We start from the raw sequence: 23,386 nt of genomic DNA, 5'->3' as shown, positions 1-23,386 counted from the left end.
ATGTCAGCCTTTGCAGACCATTTGCATGCACAGAGACACACTGCAGGAAAAGAAAACCACAAAAAGCATAATAGGGCCTCTTTGCAGCAGGTCACCCTTGAAAAAGAGATCAATGATCTCAATGGGATTCACCTGCATAAATAAAGATTTGAAATGAAATGACTTTCACTTACCTTACACTTATATTGCCGATATGCCACAAATCTTTTTTAAGCAGGCGTTTCTTTTTTACATTATTATTCCTGTAATACATTTAAATCAAGCTTTATTTGCACTTTTCTACCACAATAGCCAACTAGCGACCTTTTTAAGTCACTCATACGGATATTGACAATTATCCCAATAATGGAAATTCCCCCCAATTTACTTATTGTGTTTTTTACCACAGTCCACTAAGACAATCCTAGATCTGCTCATTTCCTTACATCTTCAAACTGTGTTGGAGACAACGTTTGAAAATGAAGAAAACACATTTCTCATGCTGTTTGTAACCAAGCAGCTTATGACATTTTGGTTGATAAGACATTACTCACAGTAACACTTTAGAATGATGACAAACCATTCAACATTTGTATCTACTGAAAGCTGAAGAAAGTGCAGGTATCTGCCTGGCAGGAGACAGTTAATCACCCGTCAGTCTGGCTTCGTGAGAAACGGTGAAGATAACACCGTGAGCAATGATGTGTGTATGAAACATACTGTAGTGGCTCCTCGGGGCTTCCTTCCTCAAAGAACAGAAATGTATCTGATGCATCATTTGATACATGACTTTCAAATCCGCCTGAAGGAAATCAAGCTGAAGAACTCATTAGACCAAATAATACGATATTATTTTGCTGGTGTTGCTGCTAAAGATGCATATTTTAAGGAACATTTTCATATGAAACCGTAAGGAATCTGCATCTCCCCCGTGCAAAGCTCTGCCCGCAGAGACAGCGACCGTGCAGCTCTCGGTCCAGAATCAGATAAGTGTCAACGTGCATTGGGCTGAAAATCCATACTTATAGGAGTTATTTTAGTGACACTGGGCCCATTGTTCCTCTGTAATAACTATGCAGCTCCCACAACAGGCCTCTGTTCGGGCCATTATTAGCATGCAGATTCTCTGGTGTAGTGCTACACCATTTCTGCCAGTACAGTGTGGATATTGTTTTCGGAGGCAGGAATGCACTGGATGTCCTCCGCTGTGGGAGCGGGGCTAACTTAATGGATAGCTGTCAAAGTGGACATTAGAGAAGCAGCTGTATTTCCATCCCGCTGGAACTGATAGGAACATTGCTTTTTCATGGGCGAAGTGAGAAATGAGCCGTGATAATGCAGGGAGATAAGAGCTAATGCGCTCCGCAGGGTTCACTCTGTAGCAAGGTGGTGAAGCATTTCACAGAGAGATTCCATTCTTTTTAAACCTAATCCTGCAAACGCACTTTTTTTGTCATATCTCAAAGGTTCTTTATTCTATCTTTTCCATTTGTAATGACATTGATATCCAATTACCTCCTTATGACTTCATATAATTGTTTGAAAAAGTGCTTTTTAATGATACCAACTTATTAGGGAACCTAGCCAAAAGTTATTCAACCTATGGTGTTTAAATACATGGAACCTTTTATGTGCTCATGTTTGCCACGGGTCCTAATTTAAAGTCACACACTCTCAGGGGGGTAGGGGTACGCTGTAACTCTTTCTTTTTACACATTTTGCAAATAAGCTATACGTTTCCCAAAATCTGAATAATATGCCATTTTATTCCAGACATTAATTGAACAACTTAAAAAACCTGAGAAGAAAAAATTAAGTTTTGCTATGACGGTTGATTGTATACTGTAGTTTACTCTTGGGGAACCCAGTCTGTAGTTTTTTCTATTAAATATGTTGGAAAGATGATGGTTAATTGTTCAAATTGTATGAACCCACTTTTAAACTGTTTTGCTGTCATACATTCGGAAAGGCTTTGTGCAAGCTCTCTAATGAACCTGGGAACACCTGCTTACATTGTTTTGACCCAAAGTCAAAACAGTGCTTAGGAATCAAATTAACCCTTTATAGTTGCTCTGATCTACAATTATACAATTTCCTGTTGGTCAGGTAAGATATTCCAAGTTAATAAGTGAACTGTAATTGGTCTGTGGTGCAGCAGGAAGGGCTCTGGTGAAAAGAGCCCATTGTGCTGCTGCTGCTGCTGCTTGTTGTGTGAGCCCATAGTTGACCCTTGTTGTTTCTGCGCAGGCCTGGGTGAGGCAGATGCGGACCAGAACAATGGCTGCGTCTCGGAGAAGCCGGCGGTGACTGACTCCACGGGTGCTGAGGGCCCCCCCCAGCCCTGGCCCGACGCCAGCACAGCTGACCCTGACGCCGCCACGCCCCGCCCCCACCTGGCCCGCCTCTTCTCCCGAGATGCCCCGGGCCGAGAGGATAACACCTTCAAAGAGCGACCCTCTGAATCGGACGAGCTACAGACCATCCAGGAACACAGCGGAGCTTCAGAGTGCGGCTCAGACTACCCCGAACAGGACTTAGACTAGGCTAGCTTTTTTTTGTTCCCTCCCTCCTTCTGTTTTTTCTCTCTTCTCCCGCCTCTATTTTTTCAGTCTCTCATTTAAGAGAGCAACACAAACCCTACTTTTTGACACATACCGACCACTACTACAAACATAACATGGCATCCGCAAGCCAGAAGAAGAAGGCCCCCGGACTCATGGATCAGATCGGAACCTTCTTCGGAGGGGACAAGAAGAGGAAGAGCAAGGTGAGGAAGCAGGGAGAGGCGAGATGAAAACTCGAGCCCTTCTCGTGTAAATGTTCATTCTGCTGATGCATTCCCAGAACTTTTTACTTCTGATTCTTTTACCAGATCCTGTCAGAATCCATCGCAACATAGAGTGTCATATAGTTGATTTTACCGTTGTTTTTTGTTGGTGAACCAAAGTCTGGCTTTGTCCTATGATTCACTTTGGCTTGAGTCGACACTGGATAGTGACTTTGGGTGGGGTTGGTTTTATTTCTTATTACAAGGAGCTGTCATTTTTTGAATCATTTAAGGATACATTTCTATATAATTATGTGTATTTTCTTTCATTTGAATGGTACTGACATTGGTAGCATTTTTTCTCTTCAGTTAAATTTAATATATCTGTTGTGTACGTGATTTGGTGGAATTGCTTGCTGTTTGTTTGTGAGGACGTCAAACAGGAACAGCCGTGTTTCTAGGTACTTTCCGTAATGATGATGTTGTAAGAGACGGGCCTGTATCATTTAGATATAATAGCCGACATTATTTTAGATGTTTTTTACTCAGCAGAGTACATAATGCTTCTTTGATGTCTCTGTCTCCGTGGTACTTTTACAGATCTGTGATCAGGGAGGGACTTCTCCTGTTTGCACGGTACAGCAAGCCGCTAAGTCACTTTCAAAGTAAACGGATCACATTATGCTATAAATGATCAAAGAGATATACGATGTATATTATCATCAAATATATATAATAGAGTAGGAGCATATTATCATCCCCTGCTTGGGAATATATACAAGAGCCTGCATTGTATAAAGTAAGAACAGGCTTGTGGTATATTGCGGGTAAGTGATAATACAGAATTATCGCTTTAGAATGACTTGTACCTGCATGGCTTTGTTTGTTTCTTTGGTATACAGGCATTTTGACCCAAAGTCAATCTGAACACCACAATGATCCGGTTTAGTTGGAGTGTCAGTTTAGTTCCATTAGTGCTCCTGGCACCAGTTTGGGCACACTGCCTGGAGGCAGGAAGGAAATGGATTTCAAGCTTCAGCACCAAATGTGGTGAAAATATTGAGCATTGATATTTTGGTTGATCACTACTGACAACACGCTGAAGCCAAATCCCAAAAAGCTGAAAGGGAACATTTTCTCTTTTCAATATCAACTTTCTGCTCATTCTGATTTAAAACATGGAGAGTTTCCCTACAGCTAACTAAATCCTGAAGGACAAAAAAAATATATATATATATAAATATATATTTTTTTCTGTCCCGCTGTTCAAACTCTTATCAGCAGCTTTAGCAACGTCATTGCAAATAAATCACTGCAGCAGCATGAAATATGCATCTCAATATGCATCTCCCCTCGCCTTATGTCCGCTATGAAAAGGTGTCCAGTGTAGGATTCAGGATCAAAAACATATTTTATATATACTGTATGCTACAAATCTTTCTGCTGATCAGACGTTTGTTTTGCTTTTGGAAAATGTTACTCGTGAAATGTTCAGGGAATAATGTCAACAGAAGAAATTGTGAAGCTTTCATTCAACGTTAGGCTAGTGAACAATTTACCGCAGTATTTGTTTGATTTTTCGTATTCTTTATGCCATAAAATTGTACATTGCTCTGCATTGATGACAGGTTTGCTAAAACAAAGTTGTACAAATATATATATTTATGTATATTCACCAAGGGTTTGCCTTCAAATGATGAGTGTTCATGACAGACAGGTTCGCCCCACCTCCGTTGCCTCTAGCAAAAGATCAAGCTGCGCTATCTTTCTGCTGCAAATGCTTCTTTTTCCAGCAAGAGAACATCATGAAGATATTTTCAAAGCTTTGTTTCTGATCTGCCCGGCCTGTCAGTGCGCACAGAATCTCCTTTTAACGTAAACTTTGCGGCAGTAGTTTTGGAAAAGATTGCATCAGTGTTTTCTGTTCAATATGCATGTTTACCTGCGTAAGGCTGAGTTGTTTTCAGCTGAGGCAGCTGTGGAGACATTTTCAAACTGATCCCTTCTACTATTCATGTCCTTTTATCAGATTTTACTTTTATCCAAGCCCCAATCAGGGCTTTGAGAAAATGCTAATACGTCAGCAGGAGGTGTTTCATAAACAGTTGTGATGACGCCAACACCCCAGTCTCAGGACATGAAACAACTCCCAAAAACAAATCGGCATTTGAATGCTTTCTGAAGTTGATTATTTCAAATGACTGGGATGATGATGTACTAATTAGAGGGGAATTAACTTTGCATCAGCTATTCTAGCAGAAATGTAGACTCATAAAGAACAGAACATGTGTTTTATTATTATTCATTGAGTTTAAAATGCAGTGCAGCATTACTGTGTACAGATCAGGCTTCAGCTCACAGTGAAGTGTCTTGTGATGCTGTCCTCTACCCCCAGTGTCTTGGATGCAGAGGGGGAGTTAGCACCCCCTCCTCTTCCCCTCACATCAGTTTGCTCACCTCAGGTTCACATGTCCCGACCTGTCAGAGAGTTGGTCTGAACCAGCAGTGGATCTGTGCTGATCCCTGTTTTATAACGCCTTCAACTTTGCAGTGTTTGTATCTGTTGTGAACTGTTGTGACTGGCGACCTGTTCCTAACCCAATCCTGTTTTAAAGCTTTTTGGATTACTGCTTGATTAAAACTCTTTAACAACAACCCTCAGTGCTCTCTTTGTTTTTGTTTTAATGCTCCATGTCTCTTTTGGTTCTTTTTCTGTTTGTTAAAGTGAAATATATTGTTTTAACAAAATTGTCTTTTCCAAAAAAGTAGCTAATAGAGTGCTGCAGTGATGATGAATTGTCTGTAGGAAAACCCAGATGTTAGCATCGTCAGGGTTCCCTGGACTAAAGTAAAGGGATTTTTGAATAGTGCAGAAAATAAGATCTTAGGAAAACAATAGTTTATGATACTTACATGTTATGTCCAGCAAAATAATCTCCACATATTAACACGGATTTTAAGATTTTTGAAGCGTAAATGCAATCGGCTGAAGTAAAAAGCTAACCATATTGACGTTTGTTGTTAGAGAGCGACCTTTAGTGGCCACAGTAATTATGGCCGAAGCAAAGGAGGAAGTCAGTTTTCTACAGAGTGGGGAAGTCCACAAAGCATTTTGGGTAAAAAAAGAAACACAGAACATCACCCACGAGACCAGTGTTCATATCTAGTTTGAAACAAAGATTGTTAGTTTAAATTACGTACGGAACAACATTACTACTAACGTTGCGTAGCTACTACATCACCATGTTACAACATACTCTCGGTACATAACTATGTCACTTAGCCTACATACTCAATTTAGCCCTAACCAGGATCTTTTTATTAACCAAGTGATTTTGTGTCTAAAAACAACACACTAGTTATATTTCTCAACGTATGATGTGTTTTTATACTGCTTTGCTAACAACTGGTTACAGCCAGCCACTGGTTTGTTTGAACTTTGAAAAGTGACCAAGAATGTAAAACACATTTTTTCAACAAATGGGTTTTTCCACCCTTTAAGACTATATAACCAATCTATATATCCCAGAGTACAGTCTATGTCATACATACTTGAAAACAAGGTTTAAAGGAAAGCAGAGTTACTGTTAATATTCAGTACTATGGTTGTGCACTAAAGAATGAAATCTAATGTACTGTATGACTGGCTGAACTTGTTTGTGAGAGCCTGTGAAAAGGTAAGAAGAGAAAAATAAATTACCTTTTACTCTTTTCACTCACAGTTTGCCCACTACAGGGCTTTGTAATCGCCACAAGACCAATGTTCTTGTTTCCTGGAGTATGTGAATTGAAAAAGTAGCAGCATGTTCAATTGGATTACAAAAGCAAAAACATCAGAAGTTCAGTCGATACAGGCTTATTTTTATTTCTATTTAAGCATAAAAAATGTGTTTGTGTTCCCTTGGTCAGATGAACCCAGAAGCCCAGCAAAGAAAATTGTTGCAAAATGAAAAACAGTCTGGGATACAATTGTATTTGATGTAAAAAAACAGGCTGTAAATGATTAACCCTGAATATTGAAACCAGGCCTGCCTTATCAGTCATACATGAAAGAGACTTTGTGTATAGCCTCAGAGTTAAAGAAATGTACGCACAAATATTGCTCAAGTATTTCATTTTTAAACTGGGTTATGTGCTGCAAAGCAAACAAGATGTAATTAGGCTTTAAAGGACGAAAGTTTTTTCAGGGGAGGTTGGCTGAGCAATATAATAGGATATCATTATATATGTTTGGACCTTCTCCTTGACTTGAAAAAATTACAATTGACTCCCAACAAATCCTTCAAAATAAAGAGTTCAGCTACCACGATAGAAGCACAACAAAATAGTACAATATAAACGTTATATTTGTTTATTCTAATTGGAATTAGCAATTGCCATACTACTTTCCATTTACCAAAATATAACATAATCCTCCCCTTCCCTAAACTCCGCCCTCCCATAATATATCTTTTGACGCTCCCTAAGAAAATGTATTTTTTTCCCCACAATTTTCCTCACAATTATGGCTCAATCATCCTCCTTTTTAATCTTTCAAGACACAGGACCTGATTCGGAGGGGAACAGCGAGCTGCAGCTGTTTGTGTATTGACATTTCCAGAATTTCAGAAACCTTTCCTCTCTTTCAGTGCTACAGGGTGCAGATTTCTAGTGTTTAGCTACAAAATCTCATCGCAAATCTTCCCAGTCTCCTATTGACGCTGGTTGGGACTATTTTTTAAATATCTTGAGAGAAAGGATCTTAAGCCTTGTCCTCTGAGGATGAATTATTAAACATCATCCATAATAACGTAGATCCCTGGCCAGGCTGCGGCCTCTAACCTCAGAGGAGACAGTTGTGATCATTAACCAGTCCTTTGGGATGAGCCCCAGCCCATGAATAATGTGCAGCTCTACCTGTGTTCTGAATCATGATTTCTCACTTTCCCTTATTTCCAGCATGTCACTTGAAGAAACATGTGACAGCTTAAGCATTTGAGATATCATAATAATTAAACAAATTTTAGGAAACACGCTTATTAGTTGTATTTCTAAGATCCTGGATACTTCTTTATTGCTTATGCGATTATTTTGAAGCTGGAGAGCAGAGATGTTTAGCTTAGGTTAGTTTAGCATTAAGTCTGGAACCAGGAAAAACCGCCAGCCTGTCACTGATAAATGTCTTTTAGATTCATTCAAACTTGTAATATTATTCTGCGAACTTTATGGCTGTAGTGATAGCAATATTCATCAGTTGGAACTTCTTGATTCAGACTAACATATCTCAACAACAAATGGATGCATTCGGATGGATTTGTATAAAAATATTCATGGTCCCCAGAGGGTGATCAGTTTAATTTGACTAGTTTTCTGTGTTGTTTTATGACAACATACCAACAAAACTGACTCAGATTTACCGTGTGCTTAGTGCTAATTTAAACCTAAACATTTAGACACATTGTAAGCATGTTGCTATGCTAGCGTTAGCATGTAGCTTAAAGCACCGCTTTGCTAAAGTACAGCGTTACAAAGACACTAGCATGGGTAATACTGTTAGATTTGTTTTAACTTGGTGCTCTGTCTTCATTTTAAGCTAAGTTCTCCTTCTCCTAGTTTAATAGCTTCATCAAAACAAGTGTATTTCCATAAAATACACAAGGTCTAATTCATCAGGAAACTACGAGAGTTTCAGCAATGTTTCTTCTGCAATATTTCTTGTTATAATGCTAGACAATGGTTGTAGCCATGATTAAAGAAAAACAGAAATGGTACCAACTAGAAAACTCCAAAGCAAAGGAGTCACACACACACACACACACACACACACACACTGTATCTGAACTCAGACATCAAACTAAGATCATCGATTGAGTTTTTTAAAGACCCTGCAGTGAGAGTTTGAGAGGAAGTCAAAGAGCTGAACAACTTTTGCTTTAGCAACAGAAACCTTTGATAACAGCTCAGGCTTGGAAGAAGCCTCTGTGTCATTTACAGAATTCCAGGAGCTAATGGAAACTGCATTTGCATTAGGACACAGGAAATGACCTCATGAGTTCACTTGCACAAGGGATTAGATAGCTCTCTTTTTTTACGCTATGAAATGGAAAATATAAAGATAGAGGAAGCTTTTTTTAACACGACATGAGAAGAGAAAAATACTGAAAAGGGACAACTGGCGGTAATTGAGTCAGTACCAGCAGAATTCATCCAGCGTTATTTGATCTCCCAAACCTTTTCCTTTTCCCAAACAAAGGCACGACAGCGACCACAAAGGCTGCTCTATTTTCTCCCCTCCCTCTCATTTCTGCCTCCGTTTCCCATCACTTACATCATGACAGATTCAAGAACACACGCAGAGACACGCACCTATTCAACGGGACATCACAGGGTCACTGTTGACGCACGGTGGTAGCCATAGAGCTGAAATGCACAAAATGACGTCAAATAAAAAGGGTATCTTTTCCTCTGTCTCCTACACGGTGGTCCATTTTCACAAAACCCATAAAAGACAGTAACGGTGACAACACCATATCTATCATATTGGGTACATTTCCCTTTTTTTGTAAGCTTAAGGTTCTTTGATGTGAGATAATGGATTAAAACCATAATAGCTAACCCCCCCCTCTGTCCCACAAACCATTTCCTGTTACATTAACAGGGTCAGAGAAAGGGATGAATGAGGTTACATTATCTAAAAAATACTAAACATACTAAGTGGGTGGAAATTACAATGTTCTCCCATGGGCTGCAGGTTGTTGTTGCAGTATTCAAATAATTACACTTTTCACCTTTTTAATGTCAGTGCTAAAGTAAGTTAATAAGGGATTCTGGGCAGGCTAGGGTGGGTGAATTAATTGTGTTGTATTTGCTAAAATACTTTTTACATCCGGACAGCAATTAATACATCAAATGCTGTTAAAAAATATATATATATCCTGTATCTGTGGCTTTTGCAGTACAATAATAAGTCAGTCAGGATCTCTAGCTTCTAGCTAGCTTCTTTAATTTGAAAAGGGTTTGCCTTGGTTTTTTAATTGAATAATTTGAATAATATTGTACTTCTAGGCAATTTTTGTTTAGGATAATTACGTTTTTAAACACTCACACACTTTGTCAAGTCAATTTTAATTAGTTTTTAAACGACTCGTGGCCAAAGGTTTTTACGGGTTAGGGATGAGGATTATGAGATGTGAGTGGTATGGGATGTGAGGCTACTGTTAATGCTTCCAATTCAATAAATATCTGAGGCAGACTTTCCACTTAAAGTAGTCAGACTGAAAATAAGCACATTTTTAAAAGAAATCTGCACCTGAGCAGCCACTTCTGACTGCAGTTTATAGGGGAAAAAAAGTTCTGAAATGTTCTGTGCCAACACTGGCATCAACTTTCATGAGTGATAGTAGGCCAAATGAATTAAATATAACTATGAAGCTGTTACATAAGCTACAGATTCATTATTCAACTCAACTCTGATTATTAATATTCCAGGTAAGTGACCGAGCTACAATTTTGAAACCATTTTGTACAGTATTTTATTGTCAACAATTCTATTAAAAGTGAATCATTTTGATATCATCTTTGAACAGGTAAGTTAGACAAGCAACAGGATGACCTTCACACATTTCTGTATAATTTGATGCATTTATTCTTACAAGCGGAAAAACTCATTTCTAAAGAATTCAGATGCTATCTTAAGCTAATATTAGCATTAACACGTATGGGCTGTTGTTTCTTTCCCTTCCCCTCCCCCTTCCCAGGGATCTTTCCGAGGAGCCCTCTCTCCAGCCCCTCAGAAAGCCGCCGCCGCCCCACGTAAGCGCGGACCAGAGAACGCTGTGGTCAGCTTCTTCCGCACGATCGTAAGTAATAATACACTATAGCTTTCACAGGAGGAGTCCCCCCCCCCCCCCAGTCTCTCCTTTTGCACCCTCCATGTTTGTTTCTTCACTTTCTCTGATCTATGTCAAACTCTGTCAAATCTCTTTCCTCCCTGTGGTTAACTCCTCTCAGGTGTCCCCTGCCCCTCCCAAGTCTAGGGTGAGTCTGCTTCATGTCGCTACTATTGAAGTCCAAATGTTCTCTTAAACGTGAATTAGGCTAAAGACCAGTATTTTCAATACTAACATTAAATGTGTAAAGGAACAAAAGTCAAGGATTTTAGCTTAAGTGTAATCTGAACTTCCAGGATTTTGTGTTATAGAAAGTTAAAATGTCTACATTTGTATTTAATTTCTTTTTTATAAACCTTATATAATTAAGCATTTATAGCACTGAAACTCCTTAATTCCTTTGAACAGCAACCTATCCTATTCCATGCTAAATTATGTTTGGATATAGGACTAAAAGTCTAATTATTATCATATTGCAGGTCTAGGACAGTAACTGTGATTTGAGTATATTATTAAGTAATGAGACTTTTTATTTGAAACCCATCTACTGTAAATGTGCAAACAAAATAACACATTTGGATAAAGTTTGACGAATGCAAATACCATTCAAATTCAAACATTTAACCCGAATGTTTGAACACAATGCATTTAAAACTTTTGACTGGTATTAAATAAATTCTTGATGTGCTACGTCTGCAGAATGTCACTAAATGTGTGCTCTTTTCAATGTGAGCCTCGCTCCTCTCTCCTCCCCCCCACATCATTCCCTTTGTTCCTCATCTGCTCCTGCCCCCCTGTGACCCTGTGACCCTGTGACCTCCCCCCCCCTGGATGGACCCTCCTCTCCATCCCATCCTGCCTTTGCGCTGAGTAAGACACTCATTTCTATTTGTCTCCTCTCCCTTTTACCTTTTGTTCTTGTCTCTTGCTTCACATCCAGTGGAGAGGACTAGTTGCCAAGATGGGCCTGGTAGGTGTTTTAAAAAGAAACACATATCATGCCTAATTAAACCGAGGGGGCAAGTGAGGTCACCCTCGAACAACAGCCTTCGAGTGTAACGCCTGTGGCTCTATTCTCATTTAGTCTCCATCAAGCACTTCAGCCGCTGTAATCAGTCCATACATCAGCGATAACGACCTCATTTCCTTCCGACTTCAGTCCATTTCCAAATAAACCATACCCATTTTGTAGCTTTGCAGCCTGACTTATCATATCATGTGCTTGTATTGTATATTTTCTGATAAAACAGGCATTGTCCGGCTCTTAATTAGCCTAGTTTTATTTTAAAAAATCCTCTGTGGCTGACTAAAGTGAAGCTGCCTTGTGCTTCATTAGGCAACGTTATCAGCTCTTCATTTAGGGCCCTCATGCATGTGTGTGCAAGTGTGATTATGCTCAGAAAAAGAGACCGTGTGGAAATGATTTGGGCAGGACAAAATGTAAAAAAGAAAAATCTGTATATTTTTATGTTTTTTTTCCTATTTCTGGTAATTAATATTTGATTTCAGCCTTCCTTCGCAAAAGCTAATACAAAAGCAATAACTTTTAAGTGCGCCATAGTTCATATAAATTGGCATTCCCAAAAGACAACAGCTCTGTCTTTGCATTTGAGTTTTATTAATCTGTGCATTGGTGGCCCAGATACGAAGTCCCATGAATATATTATAGTTTAAATTAGGCCACTATTTGAAGATAGAATTGTGCCAATTTCTATTATTTCGATATTCATAGGTTTCAAGTCAAATATGCTGAAGTTGTTTTTTGTTTTTTATGGGTATCAACCTAAAACCAGATTTAAAAAGTCAATGGTTACGCATGAAATTACCCACTGGTGGTTTCTAAATTCTCAACAAAAATGCAAGCAGAGAACTTTTCTTTTTTATATTTTATATAAAGTTTGCTGAGCTAGATATTTTTTCCAACTAAAAATGTGGCAAATTGGATTGCACCGTAATCAATAGCTGGTTTCCTCCAATATTCTGGGTTTCTGTCAAGCCTGCCGCTCCGTCACTCCCGAGTACACCCTGGAGTAAGAGGTCTGATATTTGATCTTCTCATGTCTCCTTGCTCTCTATAATGAGAATCTGGGGATCTCTGAAGAAAGGTCAGTCCCATGTTAATCCCCTGCTGAACATCTCTAACACTGCTTCCTTCTCTCCCTCTGGCAGGGCGACCAGAAGTCACAGTCTGCTAAAGCCAAGAAGGCCAGTGCAGGGGACGGCAAAGGCACCCTGACTAGGATCTTCAAAATGGTAAAAGAAATGCATGTCAAACACTTTTCATTCCCACTGGTTTCTTTACACTACTTCTCTCTTCTGGAACTCAAATCGAATAGAACAAGTTGTATTTCCCTAATCACTTTCTTGCCCCTCTTTCTTTCTTCCTTCTGCCTCAGTGATGATATCAGCAGCAGAGTGAGTAACTTCTTGGTCATGGAGGGATACTTGAGTTTAACTCACTTTTTGTTCAACATTGATATGCTGAGAAGACATCCTAATCTCATTAGTCCTGCAGCAGCGGCAGCAGCAGAATAATAAGAGACTTTTAGAGACGAGATTGATTATTGTGCATGCTTCAAGCGTTGTGCCCGCTCTGATATAATCACGCCGAAGATGTTAGATCCAGCTGTGATGAGCGTCCGGTGGGGCTTTGGCTAACATTCTTCATCTGCTTTACAGGGGGGGTGGGGGAATGGTTGTGCGTTATATAATATAACATTATTATGCAATATCGCCAATAACTTATCAAGCATGACTGACTTCTAGGATTGCTTTGGAGAACTCACACAAATGCTGGCAGAATATACAACTTGCCATCAGGCACACATAACAATGCCATCAATCCATATCATCCATAGCAGCATCATATCTATGAATAATACCTAAATACAATATTTTAATACTTAATAATATCCTGGTACTGATGTATGTGTTACACACTACATATTGCATTTAAAGCCTGTGTAATCAATACTTTCAAAATATCATTGCCTACAATTACTTTGTCTAGTGTGAAACTTGAGGCTTATAGTGACTAACGCATAGAGTATCACTCCCAACTCTGCATTTCCTTTTAGTGCTACCTAGCATTTTAGCATCTTTCTGGAGCAGTAGTATACACTTAGCAGCATAGGCTTTTTTTTCAACAACAGCTCTGATAACTTCACTTGCTACCTGCCCAGCATTAATTCTGAATAATTTAATGGGTACACACATTTTCCGAGTTGGTGGAGGCTAAAACAGAGCCAAAAGTAGAATGAATGCTACCTTCATCGTGTGTTCAGAGACAAGACGTCAAACGACAGGTCTTTATCGATGTTCAAAATGTAAATAGGCAACCTATAAGGAGCTTAAATACAATCACAGCTATGTTATTGCATGTTTCAAGCATCCATAACCATTTACCGAAGTTTAACTTATATTTGCTAACTGTTACCTTGACAAAAATGTGAATACTTTCTTATATTCATTGAGAACAACTGTTCCAAAAGTGTGCCATTTTGTACTTATTAATTACTTATAAATGCTGTATAGTCACAACTTTGGGAATTCTGATATTTTACATATATGTTAATATCATTTTGTATGCTAATGCTAGCTTACATAATGTTCGCTAGCGTGGAAATGTCACCATAAGAGAGTCAAAGTAAACTGGCTAGCATCCATCAGCTGTAGCGGTGTTGAAATAATGGGTTCCCTGTTTAAAGCATACTAGTGTGTGAAAAATAAACCCTGGAATCATTGAGGTTTGGGACAAAAGAATGAAGTACACATCTTTTTTTTGCAGTTTACTGAAGTACCTCTCACTCTCGCAAAAAACAATTTTGCTGGCCAAAAAAGCCTCCAAACATTTCATGTCAAACCTTCTCAGAGCAGAGGTGGTATGACTCAGTGTAATGAGGTGTTCAAACTCCCACTCAGAAAATGTAATCTGATACCGTTTAGCATCCTCCCAGTTCCTCACACACTCATCAGCACTTACTTGAGACTGCAGTTTTCACAACTTCTTGACTTTCCTCTTCTTAGTTGATTTGTTTTCTGTCATGAAAAAGAGTGTTGCATTTTATGCTCTGCCCGTTTTAATTAGCCAGCCTCTCAATGTACCTTAGATTACTTAGTTTAGCAATTACTGATGCTGAAAAAGAAATTCAAATTTCCCTGGGGTTGCATCCTCCTCGGTAAGTTGTTGTCACTAAACTCTGGGATGTTATATTCAGGTCTTTCTGATACAGCTAATTCGCATTGAAATGATGCCATCACCCTATCACTCTATCCGCGTCTACCAAACATAACAGGGCTATTCAGTCCAAACGGAAGTGAGCATAAATCCATGTTAACTTTTAAATAATGTTTCATGCTTTGTTTCTTCCCATTTGTCAGCTTTCATATTCAGATATTGCTGTATATTGAGTTTTGTCGTTCATGACAGATTAGGAATTTCATCTGAAATGTCTGATAGAACAGTTTAGAACAAAGGCTCAGTCTCAAGCCTTTGTTTTCTAAAAAGGGGTGAATCGTTTCTCACAATAGGGCTCATCTTCCTGAAGCAATCCATCAAGATTTGTCTCATTTGTATAATCTGTGTGCCTCTAGCCCCCTTTACTTCTGTCACTTTTCAATGTGAATAAAAGTGAGGGGTGGAAAAAGTATAATATAATCACAATCTGTTGAAACAGATTGGAAATGGACCGAGTTTCCTAGCCAACTTTCAAATTATTTTCTTCTCTTTACTTTGGGTAAAAACATTGAATTCATATCAATTAGGGACCATTTGTCTGTACATGAAAACAAAGCTCCCTATGAGCAACATATGGAAGCCCATTTCTGCCAAGACAAAACAACGATGTAAGCAACGAAATGCTAACAAAGTTAGAAGTTTTAAATCACGATTATGATTTCATAAGACAACATTATGAAGTTTAATGTCATAATGATGAAAGAAAATAAGTAAAAAGTTACTTTTTAAGACAAAATGAGTTTGCATTTCAGACGAAGGATGAATATGTATTAAAGCAGACAGTATTATAAACATCATCTTTTTTACAAACATGAGAGCATACAAACATGTTCTAGTGGTGACCCTTTTTAAAAAACCCCAGAGTGGTCCTTAAATGCCAGGGTCTTTCATTTCCACATATTAATTAAATATGTCTTGTGTGTCAACAGGGAAGCAGGAGTGCTTCTCCAGTGAAACGCTGAAGCCCCCCTCTAGGACCCCTTCCAACAGCAGCAGGGCACGTTCAAGATCACGGCACTAAAGAGGGGGAAAAGAGGAAGAAAAGGAGGAAATCTTGTCACACCGTAAACTCACCTTCCCCTCCACCTCTGATAACACTCTAACATTCGCTAACCCCCTCATCTCATGTCCCCCTTCCCATCTTGGCTGGTAGATAGCGACACAATCTGTTGCCCATCCCCCCCCCCCCCCCCCCCCTGCATGCGTTGTGCTGAGTCTGTGAAGTCATCATCCTTAGCGTGAACTTTTTGCTGATCCTGCTCACATGTGCAGCCCGAATGACCCCCCCCACATCTGCAATGGCTCTCTATACTTGTGCTTGAGTTTATTGTGGACGTCTTGTATGGTTTCTTTAACAAATAAGGTGGATAAACTGAAGCAAACCCAGAGCAGTTGAAGGATTATGGCCGGTGCAAGTCCGACTGACTTGACCGTTATTGCCGCTTTCTGCTTGTCGAAAAGTCTGGGGTGTTTTCGTTTTTTAAGAGCGGTTTTATGTCTCGTCACACTGTCTTTGTCATTCTCTCAAACCTTTTCTGTGAACCCGAACTGATTAATCAATTCTTATGGAGAGCCATGTGTTTTCATTCAAACCATTGTGTCTTAGCTGTAGTTAAGTGTCCTGTCTTAAATGTGATGTCGATCTATGTTTGTCTTTAGGGCCTAAGATTGGCTTTGGTTAAATGTTAAAAACTTTCTAATGTATTTCTTTTTCAGTCCATGAGATAATAATACACTAATTCTCCTCTTCATATATAACCACAATGTCATGTCCACCTAGCCAGACTCTTATTCTGAAAGGTGATGTTGTTCCTAGAGCATGATGTCAGATTCAGAACCTTTTATTTGAGCTTCAGTGTCGTCTAGTCTCTCCTTTGTTGTCGCTGTTTTTTTCTGACACTCAAACTGTAAATTAAATCAACAAAAACCCTTGTGCCTGTCCTCCTGACTACCAACAAAATGTGCTGTGTTGCCTTCCTGTGTAAAATAAAAGAACACCATTTCAAAAAGGTGCTCTGTAACTAACTTTGGAGTGACACAAGATAAAGTGTTTTTTGGGAATGTGTAAGTTGCAAGTTTTCTCAGAAATAAAAGCTCAGCACTACCACTTGTGCTGTTCAAAGCATCCATTGTCCATATGTCTTGTAAAGCATCTCTTCCACTGTGTGTGTGCTTGAGCCTCCTGAGTGCTATGTAGTGTTGTGTCTGAATGGATCCTGTGGATGAATGTAAAGATCCTCTTCATTACTGTATGTGTAATTAAACATGACCAGCCACTAAACTGAGAATAAAAAATTAAAAAAATGATAAAACCAACGTTATTCATGTTGTGTATGTGTTTAGTCATGGGGGTCAAAGGAATTAGCTTAATACACGGAAGGGGAGGAACATGATATTATTGCTTCAGCATCACAGCAGGCACATGTAGTTTCTCTCACAAAGCCCCAATTCATGACTCATTGGGTCATTGTTCATGCAGCGCTATAAGAGCGACTCGTGACTGGAACAGTTGGAGCACCATGCATGCTGACGTACAATCACATAAAGGATATGCACTTTCATGGCATGTGGAAATGAAAAAGAAGGCTAGCTGATAATGAAACACAAACAACGATCCCTTTAAATACATTTGTTTTATTCCTTTCAAATATATAAATGTTTTCTCACACAACAGAGGATGTATTGAGGAATAAAACATGAATCAGAGGGAAGGCAGTATACTGTCTTCCTTGCTAATTAAGCACAGGGAGGTCAACTTAACAGACAGTTTGAGAAACATCACAATGTTCTAATACTGAGACATGATTGAATTACTGTGTAAAGTTATAAGATCAATATAAGATGTTTGGGCTTCACATTTTGATTAGGCTCCCATACAATACCTTGCGAAAGTATTCACCCCTTTGGCTTTTATGCAGTAAAACCTGACATTTTAGTTGATTTTTGGAGAGATTGTAGTATTTGATATGCACAACATGCCTACAACGTTGAGGACATAAAAAACTATACTGTCATTCTTTTCATATTTTCGTCATATTTTTGCATATTTACGAATATATGAAAATATGCAAAAATGTATGTCGATATTTTTTGAAAAAATGACTAAGTATAGTAAGTTCAACATATTAAAAAAATGACATAGTATAGTATAGTAAAATATATTAATAAATGTTTCATTTATAAAGAACGAGTTTATGTGTTTGTGTGCGTAAATCAGCCTCTGTTCACCGAGCCGACTCCGATGTTCAGACTATGAGACTACAATAATTCATTATGCTATCATATTTTCTCTCTTAGTAGAGAGTGGTGCCCCAACCTTATTAAACGTTATATTAACTACGTAAATAATTAATAATTAAATCTGCACGAGCAATATATACTACATATGTTGCCCACGTGCGAGGCCCATACATGCTACAAATACTATGTCGTTTTTTGCATATTTTCTACATACTATATACTATGTCGTTTTATAAAAAAATATTGACATAATATACAATGACCTTTTTGCATATTTTAGACTTACTATACTATTTATATTATGTAAAATATCTTTACACGATTACAACATGGTAGAGCAAGGGAGAGTATCGACTCGAGAAAGAAAGGCTGTTTCAGAGTGATTTCATGTGCCGAGTCAGGGTCGCAGTTTCTCCTTACTTCCAGGCTGGAATTAAAAATAAAAATATATAATAAAATATAATAAAAACCAATGCAAGTTGAAATTAGTAGAAAAATTACTTTAATCTTCTTAATTTATTATGGACAATAGAAAATTCAACTGCAAAAACAAGAAGGGAAAAAAAGCGTCTGTACATTGGCTTCAATACAAATGCAACATTATGTTCAAATTACATACTTCCAAACACTCCATGTTATGGCAGTTCATCCAAAAATATAAACAATCTAAATACACTTTTTACAGAATGAACAACAGCAAAAGAAAATATCAGTGCTGTGAGTTGTCAAGATATGAACAAGACACCCAAAACTGACATCAAGTCAAAAAACCTCGTATAAGATCCAGGGAACCTCGACCAACATGTGCAACAACGACGTAACAAACGGCAAATGACCTTTTACTTCAAATATAAATATGTACAGCACAAATATGTAAAAAAAGTGACTCAATTCTTGTAGACGTAGCTGTTTGTAGCTTTGTTTGTTCCTGTGGGCACATACAAAATGAAAAAAACAATTGTCCATGGGGAGCTTTTCCTCCAAATCGAATTTCCCCTCCGTCCAATAGGGTCAGCTCGATAGGGACCTGCTTCTTCTGGAGAATTCTCAGTTTGTTGAGCTAAAGCTCTCCGGAGGTTATCATATTGATGACAATCAGAGCAAAACAGATAAAAGTCATTAAGCCCATCACAGGGAACCAGACTCCCCCCACTCCACTGCTAATTTGGACAAACAGAACGGGGGCAGCTACCCGGGTAAAAGCCCTCGGTAAACAGTGGAGTCTTCAATCTTTTTCTAACCGAATAAGCCTTTTGGTAGGAGGACAATGTTTGGCAAGGCTTTTCTCTTTGAACAGTGCTTTCTGAATGGGGGGGGGGGGGGTTGTCACGGGAAGACATGGTGCCAGTCTCCGGATGATTCAGGAACCACCTCCAGGTCGAGGTCGGGCGTCACCTCCACCTGAGACGCTGATTCTTCTTCGCCCAGGGTCACATCATGGATCTGACCTGGAGGGAGGAAGAGGAAGAATTGAAGAATGAGAAGGGAGAGAGTGCACTCCTTGAGATATGTAATAAAAGTGCTTTGTAAACCAGAAGGAACAATTCCATTAAAATGCATTTACAGTGCAGCGCCTGCAGCTCGGATTCTGTATTTCAATTTGCCAGTGGCTGTCACCCAAATGAGAACATTATTCAGAAAGCAATTCCGCCTCCTGTTTTAATTTCTCGCATTTTCCGTTCTCTGAAAATGACATATCTGTTACACAAACTACATAATAGGACGTTATAGTTGTGGAATATGCTCGTTGTGAGTTTAAAATATAATGTGTGCTTATTAAGTTGACAATATTGAGAGAACAAACTACAATTAGTCACTTTGGGAAAGGCTGAGAGATTCAGACATCTTTTTCTGCTGCTCCAGGCCAAGCACTGAATAGAGTTTTACAGAGGGAGTGTTTTAATGATCTCCCTCTACTGTTGCTGTTTATATCTGAAACCCGTCCAACACACGTTCATTACGGTGCAAGCACATGAGTGTGTGAGAAATAGCTGTAAGCGGAACAGCCACGCAACATAGACAAATACAACTAATGTGAAGGATTACTTTCAATGTTTTTTACTAAATCCTACATTGCAAACGGGGCTGGAATCATGAGCAGTCTACAGGGAAATCTTAGATCCTGGTTTCCCAGGAATTCCTGTCAAAACATAATTGAGTTTCTCAGGAAAAATTCCTCCACGATCCCTCGAGTTTTAGCATGTGTGTGCTTGTGTAAATTCTTGCACAGAAGAATATTGCATGATCTGAAAGATGACTATGATTGTAGATAAAGTCCAACCTTAAAGGGGCCTTATTATGCAAATGTTGAGGTTCATATTTGTGTTGCAGTGACATGTCTCCATGTTTTAATGTTCAAAGAGTTCTTTCTTTTTCTCATACTCTCTTTTCACCCTCTGTCTGAAACCAGAGCCCAGTCTGCTCTGATAGCTGGCTGGCTCTGTTGTGATCGGTCAACCGCATAGAGATGTCCCGCCCCTTACTGTATCACATACAATGTGTTGGAGCGCTAGCCAATAGAAGTTTGATGTCACTATGTTACGGAAGTGAACAAAGGATTAAAATGGATGTGTTTCAGGCAGTGGAGGGAACTTTTGCAGACCATTTACATGCACCAGAACCTTTAGAACACCCTCCAGGAAAGCCTATAAAAGCATAATAGGGCCTCTTTAACGTGCTACATCTTATTAATATAACAGGAATCCTCTGCAGTGTTTTTCTCGACTTTTGTACAGTTCAGCCGTGCGTAAGAATATTTCTTTGTTTGAGGTAAAGAAAAGCGTTCAAACTATAAAAATAAACAATGCAGACGGTTTAGTCGCTGCAGTTTCATTAATGACCAACTTTCCCTTCCTTTCTACGTTTAATCATGCTAATCTGAGGTACTCGGCTGTAAAACCTGTAAGAAAAGTGGAGAATTTTCCATCTAGCGTGTTATCATGCAAAGATGTTCTAATTAGTTCTTGATTGTGGTGTTTTTTTCCAGGACTTTAGAAACCCTGAAAAAGTGTCTAAAACTCTCTAAATCTGGGCATTATTCCCATCGAGTTTACAGAAGCTGATGTTCCAGACATGCCTTTTCAAATGTAAGTACTCCAATCCAGTGGGGGAGGGGGGCTGAGTGTTGAATAAATACAACAGTGCCTGGCAGCCTCGAGGCTGGGTGTTAGAATGGAATCAATAACAATATGTGTGTGTGTTGGACGCACCATGAGAGAGCCTAATCATAACAGATTCAACCTGAATCATAGCACTCAGAAATGATTTTGCATTCATGATTAGCCTCTGCAGACATCAAAAAGGAAGACGTTCAGGGCGATCAAAGTCGATGTCATCATCTTTTTCAACAATATCATCGAGATGGAGAGTGTGTGTGTGCATGCACATTAGTGGCGAGTGTGTGGGTGACTGGCATTCTCAGCAGATAATGGAAAGGATCATCAAGTGAAAAGCAGTAAGAGACTTAAGACAGAGAGATAGTTAACGTTCAACACCGCCTCTCAGCAGTGCTCAGGGCCACTCTTTAATGTGCATGGACTGTGTAATGAGGGATGTGTGATGGCCCCTCGAGACCTCAACAAACTCCTGCACAAACACAACAAGGTGGACTTCATTATAAAAGGCTTATCCATCCTGAGACCTTTGGAATCAAGTGGACTCAGTTGACTGAGAGACAAGTACGGAAGAGGATTAGAGCAATGTGATTTTTCTTTTTTATAATCTGACCAAAAGCCATGTTCATTTTTATGGGAGACATTTTTGAGAAAAAGGAAGAATTCTAAGATTTATTCTGCAAATCCGTATAGGATTATTCTCAGAATCTTGACTTTTTTTCTCCGAATCCTGACTTGATGTCCCTAATTTAGACTTTTTTCTCAGAACTAAAAAAAGAACAAAAAACGTTTGGTCATATCTAAAAAACAAACAAATGGGCCTAATCCCATTCCGTAGACAAGAGAGGGATGACTACTGTTTTTTGTTTTTGGAGTATTTCTAGTCGTTTGAGTGACGATGCCAGTCAAGTTGCTCACCGAAGCCGTGGGATCTCTTCATGTGGTGTTTCATGTTGCTCTTCTGGGTGAATCTGATGCTGCACACCTCACACTTGAAGGGCTTCTTTCCAGTGTGTTTGACCATGTGGACCTGCAGAGCACTCTTCTGGTTGAAGGCCTTGTCGCACTGACTGCACTTGAAGGGCCGCTCGCCTGCAACAAAAAGAAAAAAAGTAATTTTCTTATGCAAGGATATGTCACCAAAACCACTACTATTTGCTCTAACATTATGATTTAGATAAACCAGGAAGGCAAGGGATCCTATTCAAAAGTAATCCTTGGCTGCACAGCTAAAGGCCATTTGTATTCAATGCACATTCATTGGGCTACAGATAAAGGTGGGAAAATGCCTGGAAAAAAAATCTGAATGAAAGGGGTATGAAATGTTGCTTCTTGAGATAAAATACAAAAAGGTATCTTAACGGTTTTTAAATGGAGAAGTTATAATGGTCCATTTATTTACATTGAAACCTGATAATAAGTATGACTGGGTGCTTAGGATTTCACAGAGATATGAGGTATTTCAGGAATGCTTATTTTCCGTCTCTAGTACAACTCAGGGAAAGCTATAAAAAACCCTTATGTGTTCATGTTTTCACATTCTGTTCATTTTACTCTGTTTTCCATAACTCTTTGATTTGAACACAGTTATTTGTTTTCACTAGTCGATCACTACTTTATGGGTAGTTGGTCCCCGAGTGCAGAAGAATTGCAATTCTTTCCAAACCAGCAACACATATTATCATAAGCATGTTAATGTAGTCATTCACTGTGGTATGTCTGACACAGTATACAGTTCCTACAGCAAGTTACATACACCCCTGATACAACACATGTACACAGCAGTGTTAAACATATTGTAGATTTAACCAACATGTTTCCATGGTGCTCAAATGTTTCTCTCCATTCACTTCCCCAAATCTCACAGATGCATGAAACCAGCTTTTATAACAGCAATAACACAGCAAGCTAGAAAGTGATGGGGCCCCATGGTTAATATTAAATTAATAAAAAATACATTATGAAAAAAAATACGTATTTGAATAACTTATATAAGATGTCCAATAAATAAACAAATACATTGTGAAATAATCAGTCCGTAAAGCTTGCTTTCATAACATTTTATTTAAGATTTAGAAATTAATTAATTAAATTATAGAAACATAATATGTTATTATTATATGACAGTGTGTCACAATTTACTAATATCTATTTATCAGTGTGTAACATTGAATTGTTATGC

The 23,386-nt window shown here is 38.8% G+C and overlaps 3 protein-coding genes across 7 annotated transcripts in view; 2 read left to right on the top strand and 1 right to left on the bottom strand.

Annotated features, from left to right (window-relative positions):
* The window catches only part of LOC117480175 (myelin basic protein-like), a 72,109-nt gene extending 66,708 nt beyond the window's left edge, over window positions 1-5,401 (top strand). The window contains exon 4 of the mRNA XM_034127378.1: window positions 2,227-5,401. Within this exon, the coding sequence (XP_033983269.1) occupies window positions 2,227-2,522 (296 nt within the window). The 3' untranslated portion in view covers window positions 2,523-5,401. The remainder of the gene's footprint in view (window positions 1-2,226) is intronic.
* LOC117480176 (myelin basic protein-like) lies at window positions 2,407-16,033 on the top strand. Of its 5 annotated transcripts, XM_034127380.1 has the most exons (7): window positions 2,409-2,746; window positions 10,483-10,584; window positions 10,736-10,762; window positions 11,555-11,584; window positions 12,784-12,867; window positions 13,011-13,029; window positions 15,781-16,033. In XM_034127380.1, the coding sequence occupies exons 1-6, from the start codon at window positions 2,657-2,659 to the stop codon at window positions 13,011-13,013; spliced, it is 336 nt and encodes a 111-aa protein (XP_033983271.1). In that variant the 5' UTR covers window positions 2,409-2,656; the 3' UTR covers window positions 13,014-13,029; window positions 15,781-16,033. The 5 variants fall into 5 exon arrangements, with proteins under 5 accessions (XP_033983273.1, XP_033983271.1, XP_033983275.1 ...); XM_034127384.1 differs by lacking the exon at window positions 11,555-11,584 and having other exon boundaries at window positions 12,793-12,867; XM_034127379.1 differs by lacking the exon at window positions 13,011-13,029 and having other exon boundaries at window positions 2,444-2,746.
* A 2,564-nt stretch (window positions 16,034-18,597) lies between these two features.
* The window catches only part of LOC117480627 (zinc finger protein 236-like), a 53,057-nt gene continuing 48,268 nt past the window's right edge, over window positions 18,598-23,386 (bottom strand). Inside the window, 2 exon segments of the mRNA XM_034128006.1 lie at window positions 18,598-19,539; window positions 22,123-22,296. Of these exon segments, the coding sequence (XP_033983897.1) occupies window positions 19,418-19,539; window positions 22,123-22,296 (296 nt within the window). The 3' untranslated portion in view covers window positions 18,598-19,417.

Source organism: Trematomus bernacchii, unplaced genomic scaffold, assembly GCF_902827165.1.
Source record: "Trematomus bernacchii unplaced genomic scaffold, fTreBer1.1, whole genome shotgun sequence".
Lineage (NCBI taxonomy): Eukaryota > Metazoa > Chordata > Actinopteri > Perciformes > Nototheniidae > Trematomus > Trematomus bernacchii.
The sequence above is the reverse complement of the archived record's forward strand: the minus strand, read 5'-3'. Positions and strand labels throughout refer to the sequence as shown.

Coding starts and splice junctions, on each gene's coding strand:
- LOC117480176 (XM_034127379.1), top strand. CDS start 2,657: ATGGCATCCGCAAGCCAGAAGAAGAAGGCCCCCGGACTCATGGATCAG. Junction 2,747..10,482: donor ACAAGAAGAGGAAGAGCAAG/GTGAGGAAGCAG, acceptor CCCCCTTCCCAG/GGATCTTTCCGAGGAGCCCT. Junction 10,585..10,735: donor TCAGCTTCTTCCGCACGATC/GTAAGTAATAAT, acceptor AACTCCTCTCAG/GTGTCCCCTGCCCCTCCCAA.